General features: G+C 39.0%; 1 protein-coding gene across 1 annotated transcript in view; it reads left to right on the plus strand.

The window, feature by feature from the left end:
* Positions 1-19986, plus strand: part of VEPH1 (ventricular zone expressed PH domain containing 1) — a 407512-nt gene extending 387526 nt beyond the window's left edge. Inside the window, exons 12-13 of the mRNA XM_007943547.2 lie at positions 13942-14078; positions 19750-19986. Coding sequence (XP_007941738.1) covers positions 13942-14078; positions 19750-19986 — 374 coding nt within the window. The remainder of the gene's footprint in view (positions 1-13941; positions 14079-19749) is intronic.
* The last annotated feature ends 319 nt before the right edge of the window (positions 19987-20305 follow it).

The raw sequence follows: 20305 nt of genomic DNA on the forward strand, positions 1-20305 counted from the left end.
TATATCCTTCCCTTCAAGGCTCAGGGGTCCAGGATTATCTTCTGTGTCTGTGTTAATTGGTTTCCCTTTTCTTTGTTGAAGAGGGTCTGTACAGTCTTTCTGCCTAATCCGCCATCTTACCAGAACTCCATAGGCAAACACCTTGAGGGAGTGAGTCACTGGGCTAATGGGATCAGGATCATGGTCATGGGCATATCAAGCTCAATTGACATAATATACTACACAAAGACATTCTTCTACAGCCTGCTTTGCTAAGAAGCTACCAGAGTCTTAAAGCTTGTGAACAGTCATGTAAGATGCAACAATTGGTCTCACCTAGTCTGGAGAAGGGAACTCTGGTAGCTTAGTGCCTAAGGCACTTGACTACTAACCAGAAGGCTGGCGGTTCAAACCCACCAGCCACTTCTCAGAAGGAAGATAGGGCAATCTACTTCCATAGTGATACAGCCTTGGAAACCCAAGGAGGGGTCCCAATGAGTCAGGTCCAACTTGATGGCACATAACAAAAACAACAACAGTCTGGAGAAAAGAAGAGTGAAGAAAATCAAAGACACATGGAAACAATTAGTCCAAGGGACTACTGGACCATAGAAACCTCAGCCTACATACTCCTTAGACCAGAAGAAGTATATGGTGCCCCATACCACTGAAACCACTTGTAAAAAGATCAAAACCAGAGATCTTGGATAAAGTGGGAGAAAAATGTGGAACAAAACTCAAAATCATAAAAAAGATAAGGTTTACTGCTCTGATAGAGACTGGTGGAACCCATGAGACAATGGCCCCTATTCACCCTTTAGGCTTGGAATTGAACTCCCTCCCATGGCTTTCAGCCAAACAACAGACAGGCTTACAAGGTGAACAAATACAACAGCTAAGTGTACTCCTTAGAACAGTCACCCATGGGAGATCAGAAGGGCAGCATTTGCACTGAGAGATAGCTCAGAGGGCAGGAATCATAGGAAAGAAGGACATATGGAAAGGGTAACCACAGGGAGGCAGTGGAAGAGAGTTGCTACATTTTGGGGACTATAACCAATGTTACAAAACAAAATGTGTATGAACTATTGAATAGTAAATGAATTTGCTCTGTAAACTTTCATCTAAATGACAATTAAAAAAAAAAAAAAAAGCCTTACTAGTCTGATAAAGACTGGTGGAATCCCCATGATTATAGCTCTGAGACACCTTTCAAGCTAGGAACTGAACTCATTCCCCATGGCACAACTGTCAGCTATGATAGGCCTAAGGCCTATAAGAGATCAAAAGGGCAGCGTTTACCCAGGGATAAAACTAAGAAGGCAGGGCAGGTAGGGATGAGAAAGGACAAAAAGAAATGGTAAATACAGGGAGGAAGTGGAAAGAGTGTTGTTGCATTCTAGGGATTGCAATGAATATCACAAAACAAAATGTGTGTAAATTGTTGAATGGAAAAGCCGACTTGCTTTCACCCAAATCACAATGAAATTTGCTTGTAAACTTTCACCCAAATCACAAAGAAAATTAAATAAATAGTAGTTCTGAAGCTTTTTTAGATCAATAATAATATTTGAAAATATTAATCATATCAACAAACCACTGGCAAATTTAACAAAAGAAAAGGAGAAGACGCAAATAACATGAATAAGAAATGAAATGGGCAACAGCACAACAGTACCAACCAAACTAAAAAGGATAGTATGAGGATATCAGGATATGATATATTCCCACAAATTTGAAAACCTCGAAGAAGCTATCAAGTGACAGAACCAGGACTTGAAATTGGCTCTTCTTACTCCATGTTCTAGACAGATTTCTAGTAACACACTACCTACCTAAACTAACATAGACCGGGGTAAAAAATTTGAACAGACCCATCACAAAAGAAGAATTTGAACATGTCTTAAGAAAACTACCAACAACAACAAAAAAGTCCTGGTGACGATAGCTTTATCAGAGAAGCCTAGAAAGAGTGCTACATTGTGATGAGTTTGCAATGATCAAGACAGGAGGCCACTCTATCACCTGTGGAACTGTCCTCAAAGGGCTACTGTCAAGCTTAGTTTGACTGTCCTATTTTGGTCCCCATGGCATCTTGTATTATGCTGCAAAAATCAATGCTGATTATGCTTCCTTATTTATTCAATACCAAGAAAGAAACATGGCACTCTAAAATACTTCCTGGATATTTATAGAAAACACACCATTCATTATGATCTTTAGTGATTTCAAAAACCACAGACGCTCAGTCTACTACATGTGGCTTCTGTGACCCCTCATTTAAAATGCTTCCATCTCTCTTTAAGCATCTTCTCTGTAATCATAGTTGGCTTTATCAGCACTGGCACACATACACCCACACAAATCAGCAAAACCATGGGAGGGAATTGAAGTAAATGTGAGATTCTCAATACACACAAAGAAATTCCCACCATAGATTATATATAAGGTAAAATTCCCAGAAGCAATGGTTTTAACAGGGGGTAAAAACACGTTTTTTCTCAGTTCTTACTTAAAATAAGTTTTTCAGAATGGCATTTTTTTTTTATTTCAGAAATAAAATAAATTTTATCTATTTTTTAATTTATTTTATACTGAAATAAATCTTTAACTAGTGATAAGGGACATCTGAGAATTCAATGTTACAAATTAAATGCAGGGAAATATCAACTATGGATATTTTTCATGCACAATGCAAATATGATAAAAAATTGCATAACTGAAAAAACACACAGCATAAAGAATTTCAGAATCTGGGTGGAAATCAGTGTACAATGAATAGCAGTTATGCGGAGGTTGCTATCTGCTGTCATTCATTTCAGCAATCATTTCCAACAAGCAGGGAACCTGGGAGGAAAAGGGAGAAAGCACAGACAATGTGGAAAATGCTACCAATTGCAACCCAATCCGTTACTGGATTGACTTTAAAACAGTAGTATTGATGAATAAATGGATAAGTTATTCAAAAACAGAAACATTGATCTCCCTTTGGGGACTCTGAATTACCTATCACACCTGCATTTTTATCAAAAGTACAAGTTCAAAGCTTCCAAATCTAGAACCTTACAAGGGCATTCCAAATCACTCAATTTTCTCACTATTCCTAACACTTTCACATAAGTTTCATTCCTTTCTTGATTGGAGGCAGGAGGGTAGGTGAATGAGCCCTATTCTAGAGCCATTTTCACTGCCATCAAGTCAACTCCAACTCATAGCAACCCCCATTGGGTTTCTGAGGGTGTAAATCTTCATGGAAGTAGATTACTCCATCTTCTGTGGAGTAGCTGATGGGTTTGAACCATCAACCTTCTGGTTAGCAGTCAAATGTCTTAGGCACTATGCCACCAGAGATCCTTATTCTGAAGCCATTAGTATATGATATTTTATGATAAGCACTTGTTTGGCTTCACAATAAAAGGATGGCTATGATCCCTTTAAGGAGCTCTGGTAGTAAAGTGCCTAAGAAATTAATGAGAAGGTTGGTGGTTCAAACCCACTAGCCACTCTGCAGAAGCAAGAAGTAGATTTTATTATGTAATCTACTTCCATAAAGATTTACCACCTTGGAAAGCCAATGGGGGTCACTGTGAGTTGCAATCAACTTGATGGCAGTGGGTTTGGTTTGTTTTTTTGGATGATCCTTTTTAGTTGTTGAAGGTGATGATAGTAGCTACTATTTATTGAGCTTTTACTGTGTACCAGGTGCTTTGTTAAGCAAAGCTACTACCAACTTATAGAGCAATTTTGAATGCCTTTATTCCTGTTGGATACAGTGCATTGGGGACCATGGCTTGATTAGCAAAATGTAGTCTGCATTTCAGCTCCCATTGATCTCCTTGGCCAAGTGCATTGAGTAACCTACACAACCATTCATGGTGGCCCTCTTGTTAAGCATGATAACTCTTCTTTAAGAGAGGAAATTGAAGCTCAATAAGATTAAATAACTTAAGAATAGTGAAGAAAAACAAAAATTCATGGAAACATTTAGTCCCAGCGACTGGTACCCCAGCCGATCTGCAGCCTATATGACTGAGACCAGAAGAACTAGATGGTGCCCAGCTACTACTGTCAACCACTTGGAAGAGGATCTATGTAGGAGATCCTGAATAGAGAGGGAGAACAATGTGGAACAAAACTCAAAATCATTTGGGAAAAAAAAGGGGAGGGGACCAGGTTTGCTGGCCCAATAGAGCCTGGTGGAACCACTGAGACTATGGCCCCTAGATATCCTTCAGATCTGGAATCGAACGCACACCTGTGGCTTCCAGCCAAACAATAGACAGGCATATGAGTTGAACATTTACCTGAGGTAGATACACTCCTTGGAGAGAACAACCATGGGAGAAAGAAGGGCTGCTTATGCACAGGGAGACAGCTCAGGGGGCAGGAGTGCATGGAGGGATGGACACAGGGAAGAGGTAACTATTGGGAGGAAGTATGAGGGGAGATGTTGCATTGTGGTAAATTGTGGTCAATGTCATGAGACAAAGTATATGTGAACTGCTGTGTGGAAAGTGTATTTGCTCTATAAAATTTCACCCAAATCACAATAAAAAGAAAATAAAAGATTAAATAACTTACCACATAGTTGGTAAGTGGCACATTCTGGACTTTAGCTGATTCCTGGCTCTGAAGACAGTGCTCTTACCCCATAAACTATCAGCCTACACTGAAAAATGTTTGGGGTACAGTCTTCTATGATGTATTATACTAATGAATCAATATAGGACATAGCACACTATGCTTAAATAAATTTTAATTGGTTAAAAGCTTATATTCAGAATTGCAATAAATCTTTCTTAAAACAAGATGGAGACTGAATTGTTGTACTCTTATGCTCTTTATATTAAAAGGTTACATGACAATTTTTTTATTATGTTACATTACCAAACTTTCAATTCTGCTTTGCATGATGCCCAAGGCCCTTTAGGATTGGTCCTACCTTGCATTTTATACTTCATCTCTTGCCTCTCCTTCTTTTCCCCACTCTACTCTCCTAGTCCCATCCATGCCCTAGTCAGATAGAATAGGTTATAGTTCCCAGAATGCACTTCATGCCCTCTCACATTTGGCTCTTTGCATGTTTTGTTTCATTTCATTTCTTTGCTGAATGCCTTCCTCCCTTTACCTTCATACTGCTACTTGTCCCTCAGGACTCAGCTTGGACAGCATCTACTCAGGAAGCATTCCTGCTGCCTGTGCCCCATTTAGAGTATGGGGCTCTCTGGTGTACATGGCTCTACCCTGGTATTTATCCCAGTATACTATATCAAGTCCCCCTACTACATTCGTCTGTCATCTGGAGAACTGACTATCATGTGTCTTTGTATGTCCTGCACCATCTAATACTTGGAAAGGATTCAATAAATGCATATGAATAAAAGAATGGAAGAATGAATGAATGGTGAAGGGTGTTAATAAAAATTGAAACTCAGTTTTCCAAAATAAAAATTATATGAATGTTAATTTCTCTTATTAATTGAGTAAAAACCACTGGAGGCACATCAAAGTAAATATCCTGTTTCATTTCTGTTCAGTTCCACAAACAAGGGATAAAAGGGATTTTTCTCTATATGGAACCCAAGATCTACCCCTTTTTTCTGTCTTCTACCCTTCCTCCAAAATAAGGCATTCATCACCAGATGTCTACAGTGCACAAGCCACTGTTGTTGTTGCTATGTGCCGTCGAGTCGGACCCTACTCATAACGACCCCTCCTTGGGTTTCTGAGGCAGTATCACTAAGGAAGTAGATTGCCCCATCTTCCTTCTGAGGAGTGGCTGGTGGGTTTGAACCGCCAGCCTTCTGGTTAGCAGTCAAGTGCCTTAGACACTATGCTACCAGAGCTCCTGCACAAGCTACTACAAAATGGAAAAAAAGTGAGGGGGGGACAAACTCCCTAAAAGTAGGCAAGTTGCAGATACAAAGTACATTCCAGTTTAGCCCAATATGATATACAGTCTGTGCTGGATTGCTTCTCTTTGCCCCCGTAGATCCTTCTCCACCTCTCCCTGCTCAGCTCATGTCCCACAGACTACATCAATAGGCTCCCTTACCTCTGGCTTTGAGTTATATTTGACTATTGGGAACACTTGCAAGAAATTAGAGGAAGGGAGGAGAACGAGGTTGGGTTATTTACACCCCAGCTCCCTTCCTGCTTGGTCACTGCTACCCAAGGCCACAACTTTTGTCAGGTAGCACTTTCCTTACAGGTCTCCATCTGGGTTGTAACTAGGAATCTTTCTGGATCTCCCCTTTCCTGTTCTGTTACAGGGATGTTAAGGGCTCCCTATTATTACTGGCCCCAGGGTACTGTAGTACTTGTCTCTTAGTTGTTATTAGCAGCCCCAACTCACTTCAACCCTATAAGTAACAGAATCAAACTCTACCCAGTCCTGTGTCATGCCCATGATAGGTTGTGGATCAGACCATTGTGAGTCATGGGGTTTTCTTTAGCTGCTTTTCAGAAGTAGATCACTAGGCCTTTCTTTCCAGCCACCTTGTTCTGAAACCTGTGCAGCATCATAGCAACACACAAGGCTCCACTGATAAATAGGTGGTGGTTGTGCATGTTGTGCACTGGCTGGGATCGAACAGTGTTTCCTGCTTGGAAGTCAAGAATTCTACCCTTGAACCACCAATGCCCTAGTGCTTGCCTACATCTTGTAAATAGTTCTTCTGTTAATCTCCTCAATTACTCAGGTTGAGTATGTTATCTATTTCTTGATGGGACCTTGCATGATACAAAAGCTACTCTTATGTTGGGTCCATGAGTTTTCACTCTTGTGATGGCTGGGTGCTTCCCAGCTCTAGGCCCCTCCTCAGTCCTTAAGGAAAGCAAGGTCCTTTCTAATGTACCTTCAGAAAAACTTTCAAATAAAGTCCAATATGACTTCCTCATGACTAGTTTGATACCCAGTCTCTTTCCTGGATCTTTACACCTAGAAAATTTTGAGTTGTCTCATCTCCTCTGCCTTCAGTCTATGACTCTATCCCAAAGCAACTGCTTTGCAAATTGGCTTCTGAGTTAATTAATTGAGTTCTGTTCTTTCCATGAGTTTTCCCTCACACATCCCTCTTGTTGCCTAAGTCCTTTTCTCCACTCTGTTTAGAATATCCTTTTCCTTTCTTCACTCAGAGCCTAGCTGTCACGTCACATCCTGCCAGCTACAAATAGAGTTTCCTTCCTTTGGCGCTGTGACACTGAGCTTGTACTGCTCCAGCAGCACTTAACAGTCTCTGCAGTGAGCTGTAGTTGTACCACTCAGACAAAATGATAAATTCAAGCTTCCTATGAGCCTGGCTTTGTAATCTTTTCAGGTACAAACACAGTGCCTTACAACTTACCTAGGCTCCAATATATGTGTGGGATGAATGGATAGTTGATAGACGGAGAGAAGAATACTCTCCTGGTTTACACTTACTGTTGTGAAGCTTCTCAGCTTTAAGGTATCTGTCCTTGTATTATTTCCCTTTATTCATCAACTTCATGTTGAGTAAGATTAGCACCTTCAAAATTCATTTTTTATCAACATAAATATTTCTTAACTCTTGAGGCACAAAAAGAATACAATCAATGCGTAAATGCTCATATTAGCATTCTGAGAAACTTTCAAGTGGATAAATATGATGACAGTTTGAGCTTCAATTGCACTAGAAAATTCCATTCATATGGCACCACTTTATCAGCCAGTTGATATTTAGAGAAAGAAACAGATCCCAGTTGGTAGAGAATGTCCTAGCCAAATTGTGGTTCTTTGAATGAAATAACGTGTAAACTGGCAAGTAAGAAAATACTTCTGTGTTACATGCAAACAAGACTTTTTCAGACACATGATCATGCCCTCATGGTCTCCCACCACATGTTATATTTCAAATGGAATATGATAATCTTTAGGAAATTGTTTTTCTCTTTTGGCCTTGAAGAGACAGTGATATCATATGAGAATTACTTGTTTACAAGGGCTGCAATGGAAAATAGACTTATTAAACTGACATATGTCTAGTATTTATAAGCTAATATTTTTTGCAGAAAAAGGTGGGATAGCAGCTGGGGCAAAAATTAAATCTGTCCTTTTATGTGGGCTTTTTAAACTGTTTTTAAATTAATACTATAGCTAAAGATAGCCTGGCTTTTAGTGAATTCTCTGCAACTGACTCTAATACTTAAATTTGGGGTCTAACATTCAACTCCTATAAAACTTCTGCTAATATTTCTTTCCCAGAACCCTTTCCATGGACTTTTCTCTCAGGGTAAATTTTCACTGGGCTACAATAAAATTCTTTGCTTAGCATCATTACTTTGAAGCCCTTCACCCTTGTTTTCTCTGGCAAACCTCTGAATTTATCTCCAGTCTCTCATCATGGTTATTATGGGCATGTGGGTAGGCCATCCCATCCATACCGTGTCTCCAATGTCTCCCTCAATTATTTTGCAAGGCTCTCCTTGCAAACTTTGTCACATATACCCTTCCAATTAAATTTTTCAATCTGCTTTAAAGAGAAATACATGCAACTAATCACTGTATCAGATCCAGCAAGATCCATGTCTATAAAATCATGATTTCAAATTATCTCAGCTGTCCTGACTTCTATTTCAAAGGCTTTGGAATAAATATGGAAGTTTCAGACTGGGAAAATGTATCATTACTAAATTACATTACACTAAATCATCTTACCATTTAGACCATGGAAGAATCAGTGTGATTACAAGCTGCCAACTCTGGTATCTACAGAAGTGGTGCCTTGCTACTTACCTAGTACCCTCATGTCAATTTCTTTATTTTCACTTTTGACCTATCAACATGCCTGTTAAGCAAAAGGGGGCTATTTTGTTTTCCCTCTTTACTGATCAGAAAACTACACTTGAGAGAACTCAAATCTTCTGACTTCATATTCAAAACTTTGAACATCAGAATTAGAATAGCAACTTTTTTTCCTAATTTGAAAGCATGGAAAATGAGCGTTTTTGAAAAATTGTCAATCTAATTTTTAACCTGAGTCTTTGTTGGTGGTGGTTTGTTTGCCCTTGCTTTCTCCTCTTGGATCTCTTCTTAGAGCTAACTTTCCTCCCCTCACATAGACTGCTGCACCTTTCACAATACACAGCAGTCTGTGTATTCACTGAGCCCCTCACACACTGTGCTAAGGCTGTTCCTGCTCTCCAGGAATGTCCAATATAGTGGGGAAGACTCAGTGTCTTTCAGTAAATGCTTTAATTGAGGCAACTGTAGGTTGTGGAGGCCACTCAAAGGAAGAAATCACTTTGTTTATGGAAAATTTTAATTTGGAAAGAGCATTACTAGTTTTAAGAATGCTCTAAGTCAGATTTTCCTAGTAAGGCAAAGCCGAACACCAACATATTTTCTTTGATATTGATTGCCAATTAATATTTCTTTAGTTCCTGTTTTCCCTACCCTCTGCTATGCAGCTATGCACTGTACCAGCCACTGTAGGACTTTTCAGAAGATGGGAGATCCTTCTCATTACTGAGGTCCCAGATTAAATGTCATCTTGAATGTCAGAGCTCTTCCTGACCACTTATATGTGTAGACACCAACCTCCCAAGTCACTCATTCAGTGTCTATTTCCATCATACTACTTAATTTCTACCTGGACAATTGACTGGAAGAAATCCATATTTGTACCCATTCCAAAGAAAGGTGATCCCACAGAATGTGGAAATTATTGAACAATATCATTAATATCACACACAAGTAAAATATTGCTGAAGATAATTCAAAAATGGTTCCAGCGGTATATTGACAGGGAACATCCAAAAATACAAGCTGAATTTAGAAGAGGACATGGAACAAGGGATATCATTGCTGATTGTCAGATGGATCTTGGCTGAAAACAAATAATACCAGAAAGATGTTTACTTGTATTTCATTGACTATGCAAAAGCATTTTATTGTGTGGATCATAACAAATTATGGATAACATTGAGAAGAATGGGAATTCCAGAACACTTAATTGTGCTCATGAGGAACTTGTACATAGACCAGGAGGCTGTTGTTTGAACAGAACAAGGGGATACTGCATGGTTTTAAATCAGGAAGGGAGTGTGTCAGGGTTGTATCCTTTCACACCATACTTATTCAATTTGTATGCTGAGCAAATAAACTGAGAAGCTGGATTGTATGAGGAAGAACATGACATCAGGATTGGAGGAAGACTCATGAACAACCTACAATATGCTAATGACACAACCTTGCTTGCTGAAAGTGAAGATGACTTGAACCACTTACTATTTATGAAGATTAAAGACTAGAGTCTGCAGTATGGACTACACCTCAACATAAAGAAAACAAAAATCCTCACAACTGAACCAATAAGCAGCATCATGATAAATGGAGAAAAGATTGAAGTTGCCAAAGATTTCATATTGCTTGGTTCCACAATCAACACCAATGGAAGCAGTGGTCAAGAAATCAGATGACATATTGCACTGGGCAAATCTGCTGCAAAAGACCTCTTTAAAATAATGAAGAGCAAAGATGTCTGTCTCTTTGAAGACTGAGGTGTACCTAACCCAACCAGAGTTTTCAATTAATTGCCTCATATGGATGTGAAAGCGGGATAATGAATAAAGAAGACCGAAGAAGAGTTGGTGCTTTTGAGCTGTGGTGCTGGTGAAGAATACTGAAAGTACCATGAACTGCTAAAAGGACTAACAAATCTGTCCAGGAAGAAGTGCAGTCAGAATGCTCCTTCGAAGCGAGAATGGCCAGACTTCATCTCACCTACTTTGGTCATGTTGTCAGAAGGGACCATTCCTTGGAGGAGGATATCATGCTTGGTAAAGTGGAAGGTCAGCAAAAAAGAGAAAGACTCTCAAGGAGATGGATTGACACCGTGGTTGCAAAAACGGGCTCAGATATACAAAGTATTATGAGTCTGGCACAGGACCTGGCAGTGTTTCACTGTTGTACATAGGGTCACTATGAGTCAGGGCTGACTACACCTAACAACAACAACTTATCACTATCTAACAATAAATTTGATATTTATTTTAAATTATTTATTTTCATTTATTAGCCTTAATTTAGGGTTGACAATGATGACTCATTTACTTTAGGTTCACAGATAGCTACTTGTAGTAGCTACTTATTCTTAAGTAAACCGTATGAAAAATGCAGCTATACTTACTTCTTATTTGAATAATACATGTGATATAACATTAACCAAAATAAATATCCATCAAAACACCCACAAATTCTATTACAAAGTAGCAAATCTCCATTTCAGTTATACTAGAGGTCACAGATGACTGCTCAATGTCCCTATCTGGGCTTCAGATATTTTCTGTTTAGTTTGCACGGGGTCCAAGAAAAAAAAAAGACATATGACAATCAAATTTCTTATGAAATTTTGTATTCCTGACTTTTCTTGAAAAAAAATAAAAATCCATGTCAACAGAAATTCCCATTGCTGCACAGTAGCTACGGAACTTTTGACATGCTTTTAAATAAGGCCCATCCTCCTGTGTCTCCAGTCTGTCACAGTCTCACCTGCAGAATTATCTCCCCTGCAGAGGACAAAGATGAGCTGCCAGTGGTTCATCAGGCTGCATTGTTGTTTTTCTTAGAAAAAATGTTTCTCCGTAGCTAGGTCTCTATTAAAAGGAGCGCTGGTGATGCAGTGCCTAAGACATTTGACTGGTAAACAGTCAGGTTACCAGAAGGTTGGTGGTTCAAATCCACCAGTTGGTCCACAGAAGGAAGATGGAACAATCTACTTCTGTAAAGATTTACCACCTTGGGATCCCAATGTGGATCACTATGAGTTTGAATTGACTCTATGGCAGTGAGGTTTTTTTTAAGATTTCTATTGAAAGAAAGATCTAGTGAAATATATACAAATATCAGCCATTGAAAACCTGATGGAACAAAACAGTACCATTCATAACTGACCATGGGATTGCATAGGACTAGGTAGTGTCCTGTTCTATTATTCACCAAGAGTCGGGGCTGACTTGTTGGGAGATAACAACAACCACAAGTCTTTATCAACAGTGAGACAGGAAAGATGAAGGAGGCATGTGTTTCAAAAAAAAAAAAAAGGAGAGAATTAAGTTCTTTGTGGAAGGAAGACTATTTCTACAAACAATATGCAAAGTGTGTTTTCATATCTATTTTTGTTATGCATTGTCTACTTAACCTTTTTATTCTATGGCCCTGATAGGCATTCACATTTACCCCAGGTGGATGTTCCCTGACCTCAGAGAACATCCAATTGAATGGTCATCAGATAATAAATATATAACAGAAAAGTCAAACTAGACTCAACAGAAGTCTGTTTATGAAAACTAGACATTATTCTTACACTGAAAATTCTCCGTTAAGATGGACAAATCCTGCTGCCTCAGGCAGTTCTCTGACCCACCGTGGAACACACAATTGGTAGGGTAGGAAGATTAAGTTGTGTTCATCTGGTCAAACAGGTAATGTCCACATTTTAAAGAGATGCAGTGGGTTTCATTTCTTTCAAGACGCTATGAAAGCTGAACATAAATATGCATAATTATATTTTATCATCCTATAAACTGAGCTTTCCCTTGCCTCTTCCCCCTTCTGGGGGTGTTTCATGTGAATCTGAAGGATGAGTGAGTCTTATGTAGTTGGTGAGAGGAATGAAATTCCTCAGTCCAAACTTCTAACTTTGTAAAGGATCTTCTAATTCAATAATTATGTGTAATCATATATGTTCTACTTCAATGTGAAATCAATCGATTCACTCAGCAAATATTTATATACTCTACTATTTGCCAAAGGAGCTCTGGTGGTATAGTGAGTGATAAGGCACTTGACTGCTAACGGGAAGGTCAGCAGTTCAAACCCACCAGCTGCTCCGCAGAAGGAAGACAGGGCAATCTACTTCCCTAAAGATTTACAGCCTCGGAAACCCAAATGGGGGTCGCTATGAGTCAGGGCCGACTCGACGGCACATAACAACAACAACAACAACATGAGTTGGAAGCAACTGGATGACAGTGAATTTGGTTCTTTTTTTGGTTTGGACTATTTGACAGGCACTGTGCTAGATGCCTAGTGATACAACAGTGAGTGAAACAAAGACCTTGTCCTCATGGAACTTCCAATCAAATGAAAAAGAAGGATATTAATCAGATAAGCACCAATCAGTTACTGCCTACAAGGGGTGATGCCTGCTTTAAAAGACACAGTGTACAACGACAGCATAATAGGGGAAGTCACTCTGCTTTAGAGCTGCGGAAAGGTGTGCTAAAAGACACAAAATTTCGGTAGAGATATGAAAGATGATTAGGTGTTGACTAGGTGAAGAGGAAAACGTGGAGAGTGGAGAGAGAGTATGTGTGTTACAGAGAGTGGAAATAACTCATACAAAGGTTGGGTAAATTTGCCTTTGCGGCTTAGTGTTAATTGCTTTATGGAAACATTATTTAGAGTGCTGTATTGACTTTTGCTTCCAAATAGCTCAATATACTTGGTCTATAATTATTCTTAAAGCTATATGTCTAAGCAGTTCAGGTTTCACATTTACCTAGTCACTGGCAACGTCATTAGTGGGAACTGACACCTACGGCTTACTAGGTATTTTGTGCCCCAAATTTCAAACCCCGTTCTCAATTGATTTGGTCATTCCAATCTAAGAAGTAGAATGCCCTAATACAAAGACGCTAAAAAGCACAGAAAGCTAAGTATCTAGGTGGACTTAATTGCTAACCAGCTGTTCATTTTGTGAACTATATTCCTTTTGAAAACCTTGGTGAGAGTCTTCAATACTTTTTGCTTTATCATATCTGAATTGTGCATTCTTTTAGGACAAAAGGAAGAGATTAACCAAATTTATAATTCATTAGCCCACTTTCCAAATATACTTACTCAGTTCTGGTTCACTGTTCAGTTCTTTCTGACGTTTGATCACTTGCCAAACAAATAATGGAAAATAAATGGCTTGATCATTCTGTTACCTTCAACAGTTGTAAATCAAGATGGCCAGCCTCTCATAGAAGGAAAACTTAAAGAGAAGCAAGTCAGATGGAAGTTCATCAAAAGGTGGAAAACCCGCTATTTTACCCTTGCTGGAAATCAACTCCTATTTCAAAAAGGAAAGTCTGTAAGTTCCTCTGTCATTTTTCACTCTTGTGTTTTTGATATCCTAATCTTCACCAAGGAGCTCTGGTGGCATAATACCTAAGGCATCTGACTGCTAACCAGAAGGCTGGCGGTTCAAACCTACCAGCAACTCTTTGGAAGGAAGATTGGGCAATCTACTTCCGTAGTGATACTGCCTCGGAAACACGAGGGGTTGCTATGAGTTGGGTCCAACTCAACGGTGAGTGAGTTTGGTTATTTGGTTGAATCTCTACCAACCATCTAGGCATTTTATCTTGAATTTAAACTCCAATAATTTTCCCTCTCCATTTTACAGTCTTACAGTGTGGTCTTTTATTACATAGGTCCCTTTGACTATCTATTATGTTCATTCTTGTGTTAGTTGATCACTGTTCCTCTTCATTTATTATGGAAGTTTGTTTGGTTTCTTTTTTTCTTAAGCTTTAGAAGATAAGCTGCAGAGCACCTACGCAGTTTTCTTGACTCAACCACCAGGCCTTTTGTTTCCTGATGAATCACCTACATACAGGCATGACTTGTGATAGTGACTCTGATTTCATATATAACTATAGGTTATATTTGGAGGTGGGAGATCTGAGGAAGGGGCATGGTAGCAAGGAAGAAGGAAGGAAGGTTGACTTAAATAACTTTTATAGTCAACAAAGTATAATTCTGATTAGAGAAATATACTACTGTATTCATAAATGTTATATTCATTTAATATGATGTCATTTTCATTCTGATTAAATTAAATGATTGAGGGTGCTCAGTAAATATCTATATTCTGAATTTTCAATGGGAAACCTCTGAAATAACATTCAATTCCAACCAACAACACAAAACTATCCCCTTCCCTTCTTTTGAAATCAATTTTATTTATCACTAAACTCTAGTCATTTAAGATCCCACCCACTGCCATCAAGTCAATTCTGACTCATAGCAATCCCTAAAGGGTTTCCAAGGCTATAGAACTGCCTTATCTTTCTCCCACTGAGTGGCAGGTGGCTTTGAACCACTGACATTTTTGTTAGCAGCCCAATACCTTAACCACAGTGCCACCAGAGCTCCTTCAATTAAGATCAGAGAGAATGAAATATTGACTTCTTGTTTATTTTTAAATATAATAATAATACATGTTGCCATTAAGTCAATTCTGACTCCAGGTGACCCCGTGTGGTACAGAATAGAACTGTGCGCCACAGGGTTTTCTTGGCTGTAATCTTCATAGAAGCAGATCACCAGGCCTTTCTTTTGTGGCACCACTGCACAGTTCTGAGCTGCCAACCTTTAATTATTAATTGAGCATATACCACTTGTACCACTCAACCCACTACCCACTGCCATGGAGTAAATTCTGACCCATAGCAACCCTATAGGACAGAGAAGAACTGGATCATTGGGTTTCCAAGGCTGTAAATCTTTATAGAAGCAGAGCTGCTTCATCTTTCCTCCCACAGGGTGGCTGGTGGGTTTGAACTGCTGACCTTTTGGTTAGCAGCCCAATGCTTTAACCACAGCACCACCAGAGCTTTTTTGCATGACCTAGAGACCTTATAACAATGTAGTAAATACATAATGTGTTATATATAATACAATATATTATAATATAATAATAATGGCTAGAACTTACTCAATGCTTATCAAATGTCATACTGGAGTGCCTCAAATAATCCTCAGAATAATCCTATGATGTTGATACTATTCTTGTTACCATTTAATAGAGCAGAAAACTGAGGTTCAGAGAGACTGACTGACTTGTCCAAGGTCAGAGACAGTAAGGAAAGGAAGGGTGAAATTAGTGAGGCTTAGGCAGCCCAACACCAAAGCCATGTTCGTAAATAGTACACAGTCCTATTTCCCATGTTCACTTAAACTATGGAGCTGGTGGTAAACTAAACTGTCTGAATTAATTAATGAAAGATTTTAAATTACTTAAAATTTGCAATTCACCCCAAGTATGTCCACTCTATCTTTAGAGTCTTCATTCTAAAACTTCTTTCAACTTTTCACTCAGCAGGAATCAAGTATGGTGTCTCTGAATTATGACCACTTCTGACCACTGCTCTCTTAATTAGTAAGACTTAGTATTAGCTTTAGAATTTAATTTTTTTGCTTTTCTGTGACACTGACTCAGACCTCATGCTTCTTTCTTTACCAGTGTGTGTTATAAAATATACAGATGGACTTTTCTGTGGCTGAAGATCTTTTTCAAAGGGAAGTACAATGGCAAGTTTAATTTAGCCAGTTATTGGAGGTTATTAAAAACTTTATTTTTTCAGCATAAGTTCATATGGAGGCATTTTAAAAGTGTTTTAAATGACCATCTGAATTTCCTGTTTTCATTTGAGAAATTATAAATAGAAGTGAAAATGTAGGATTTCTCAGACCCCTTGAGGCAAAGCAGAGTTACTCCGTAAGAATGTTTTTCCTGAACAAAGGTAATGACCTTTATACTTCTTGACTCAAAGCTTTTTAATAACATTTGAAGAGTAAGTTATTTTATAATTGGCTAACTTGTTTGACATCTTTATCGTGAAATAATGGTTTGACATTCCAGAAATCTGACAGGACACATGGCTCAAACACTGAGAAATTATATAATATAGCATGAAGGCCACAGTAAAATACCTCTAACCTCCAGGGGCAGGGTAATCTAGCAGTGGTCAGCAGTCCTGCTGGTGCCTCAGCCACATAGTGAAAGGACCATTCTTATAATTGAAAGAAATGTGTAGTTTTTAAATGAGAAAAAAAAAAAAAAGGATGCTGTAAAGGCGACTCTGACTCATGATAACCCCATGTGTGTCAGAGTAGCACGGTGCTCCATCATGTTTTCAATGGGTGGTTTTTCAGAAGTAGATCACCAGGCCTTTCTTCCACCGTTCATCTGTGTGCACTCAAACCACCAGCTTTCAGTTAGCAGCCAAGCATGTTAAACATTTGCACCCCCCAGGGGCTCCTTTTAAATGAGAACTGGGGCAGAAAACCATATAGGTATCTTTTGCTTAACATCCACGCTACTTTCTATAAAATAGGATGTTGTGTGACTTGGACATTGTGTGAACATCTATATTCCTGACGTGTGGGGCTCCCATGAGTAGGGACACTGGCTGTGTGGTGTGTAGCCCAAGCAGCTCCCACTGCCTCACCTCGGGTGAGCATTTGGCCAGGTCCTGCCAGATTGTCACTGCCCCAGCTGCAGGGAAGGAAAAGTCACCTGGGAGAAACTACCTGCAGTGGAACAGCACTGACCAAGGGGATGGAAGGCACCTGAGCCAGGGCTGGGACGCCTGGGGCACATATCTTTCCATGAGCACCCTATGGACCACACCAGGCAAAACTGGGGGACTAGACTTGCAGAAATTGCCAGAGCCAAGGGAGACTGGGATATGGAGTTTGGGCCTGAGCCTCCATTGCCACAGACTAGGTAGCTTCTGGGCTCACTCAACAGCCAAGCAGAAGTGAAGCTGAGTCAGCAAGAGGAGAGTCTGACATCCTGGCACTTACAGCTGGGTGTCCCAGCCCATGGACAGGGGCCTGAAAGTTGGCCTAATGGACGTTAAATGACACATATCTACAGTGTTTTTTGTTTTAGTTTGTTCTGCCTTCTTAAGGTGTTGATCTCCGCCAACCAAGCAATTATGTCCTTTAACTATTCTGCCCATTGCTATCTTACTTGATTTCATTATCCCTGGTCAAATTATGATAGTAACTTTTTTTCTCAATCACTTCCTCAATTTATCAATTTCTATATCATAAAAGAATTCAAAGAAATGCATTTTTATTACTGTCAGTTGTTGTTGTTGTTATGTGCTGTCAAGTCGGAGCCAACTCATAGCGACCCCTCCTTGGGTTTCCAAGGCAGTATCACTATGGAAGTAGATTGCCCAACCTTCCTTCCAAGGAGTGGCTGGTGGGTTTGAACTGCCAGCCTTCTGGTTAGCAGTCAAGTGCCTTAGGCACTATGCTTCCAAAGCTCTTACTACAACTCAAATTGGACTCAGAAACCATTGTTTAGTACAGATGTCTTTGAGCTTTTATCCTATGTATGCCCTGGAAGAATTTTGAAAGGAATCTGTGTAATATCTTACATCATTTTAAGTTCCATCAACATTTTATCATAAATTTAAGCAATTACACAGACTATAGTTTTTGTTGAATTATAAATATTGACATTTTGGAATAAAAGGATTATTTTTCCCCTTTAAATGTAACCATTGGAATAAAATATCATAGCAATTTGATACCCAACAGCATCCGTTTTTAAAAGTACATGGAATAACTAATTTAACAGAAATTGTTATATTCTTTCTTTTTTACTTTGAAATTCTATTTCCATTCCATTTCTACCCTGCATTTTATCTTGATTATGCTATCATTTTTCACTGCAACAAAAATATGTATATATGTTGAAATTTATCATTTTAATTTCTTGTGACCTTAAGTCTCTAAGTGTTAAACTTTTTTCTCAAGTTATCATATATATATGTGCATATAGATGTATAATTCATGAAAAGCCATAAATATAAAAATATATTACAAAATACAATGAATAATTAATAAACACTCAAAAGTGAACTTTTATTAGAAAAGCATCCCTTAATAATATAGATGGGGAGTGATTGGGTTGACTTGGTTGAAGGACACTCCCTTGACATGAGTTGCCTTTTTTTTTTTGTGGTCCTGAGACTTTTGCAAGTTGGACAGTATACCATAGGAAGTTTACGATGAGTCAGAAGGGTGCCTCTCCATTGTGAAAGAAGGGTGATTCTGACAGGAAAGATGGGAAAGGAGAATTGGCAAGATTCTCAACCACAGATCCATTCTCCAGAGGATAAAACATATTTAGGAAAGTGAAAGATCTAGAATTGTCCTGTCTGATTCTTCAAAACTATCCATCCTTACCAGTCTGTTAATACTGGTGTTGCAGAGATCCATAAGACTCTGCTTGGTTGAAGAGAAGTATGAGATCATGAAATATTCCTTTATTTCATGTTTGTAAGCAAATCATGCTTCCAAAGCTTTAGAGGTTTTCAGAAACAGTTTTATCTACTTAAATATTGGAACCCTGTTTACTCTATTAAGGGCTTAGCAAACCCAGAGGTTCAAACTCACTACCATCGAGTTGGATCCGACTCATAGTGACACCTCCTTGGGTTTCTGAGGCAGTATTACCACGGAAATAGATTACCCCATCTTCCATCTGAGGAGTGGCCAGTGTGTTTGAACCACCAGTCTTCTGGTTAGCAGTCAGATGCCTTAGGCACTACTCCACCAGGAATTACACAAAGAAAAATTCAATCTCATGCCTCCCATATTATATCAAATTCTGAACCACCAGTACTACAAATTGTACTGCTGAATTTTGCTTTATTAATATAATATTAATATTAATAGATAATAATAGTATTAATAGATGACATAAAATCAAAGAAGCATGCATTAAGCCTTTTCCCAATTCCATGGTACATTTCTATAAATTGGCTATCTTTTGCCATTGGTCATCCGTTGTGTTGTTGTTCTAATGACTCTTTGAGGCCTTAGCAACTATACTAACAAAAGTTTTGAACCATACAAAGACAAAGGATTGTGGTTCTCTCATAAAATTCTTAGGAGCCATAGATCTTTGCTACACTGGGAGCCAGCTCATGTTCTTTACTTCCCATGCATTTCAGAAAGATGATCCTGATGACTGCCCGATAGAACTCAGCAAAGTGCAGAGCGTGAAAGTTGTGGCCAAGAAGCGTAGGGACCGCTCTCTCCCTCGGGCTTTTGAGATCTTCACAGACAATAAGACCTATGTTTTCAAGGCCAAGGATGAGAAGAATGCGGAAGAGTGGCTCCAGTGCATCAACGTGGCAGTTGCCCAAGCAAAAGAGAGGGAAAGTAGAGAAGTAACCACATATCTGTAGGATTTATAAGTATGACTAAACACTGATTATATACAATGTGCATTGTGTTACTGTTGCAAATGTCAGTAAAGTCACCAAATCATTTTTTCCCCTAAATACCAGTGGAATAGTTGTCCTTGAGGAGCAGGACCTAAAGTGCTGACAGGACTCTTAGTACATTTCAAACCTTAACAGCCTTTGCATTAACCCCAGCTCTCTCTCTCTCTCTGATACATGACAGAAAAAAGGAGCCAGAGTACACCCTGTTCTCATGTGGGACCAGGAAGGGAAAAGTCATTGATATGGAAACTTCTGTATATCTGTCATTGTAAAACTGTAA

This window comes from Orycteropus afer, unplaced genomic scaffold (assembly GCF_000298275.1).
Source record: "Orycteropus afer afer isolate SDZICR_OR568_19922 unplaced genomic scaffold, OryAfe1.0 scaffold00109, whole genome shotgun sequence".
NCBI classification, from domain to species: domain Eukaryota; kingdom Metazoa; phylum Chordata; class Mammalia; order Tubulidentata; family Orycteropodidae; genus Orycteropus; species Orycteropus afer.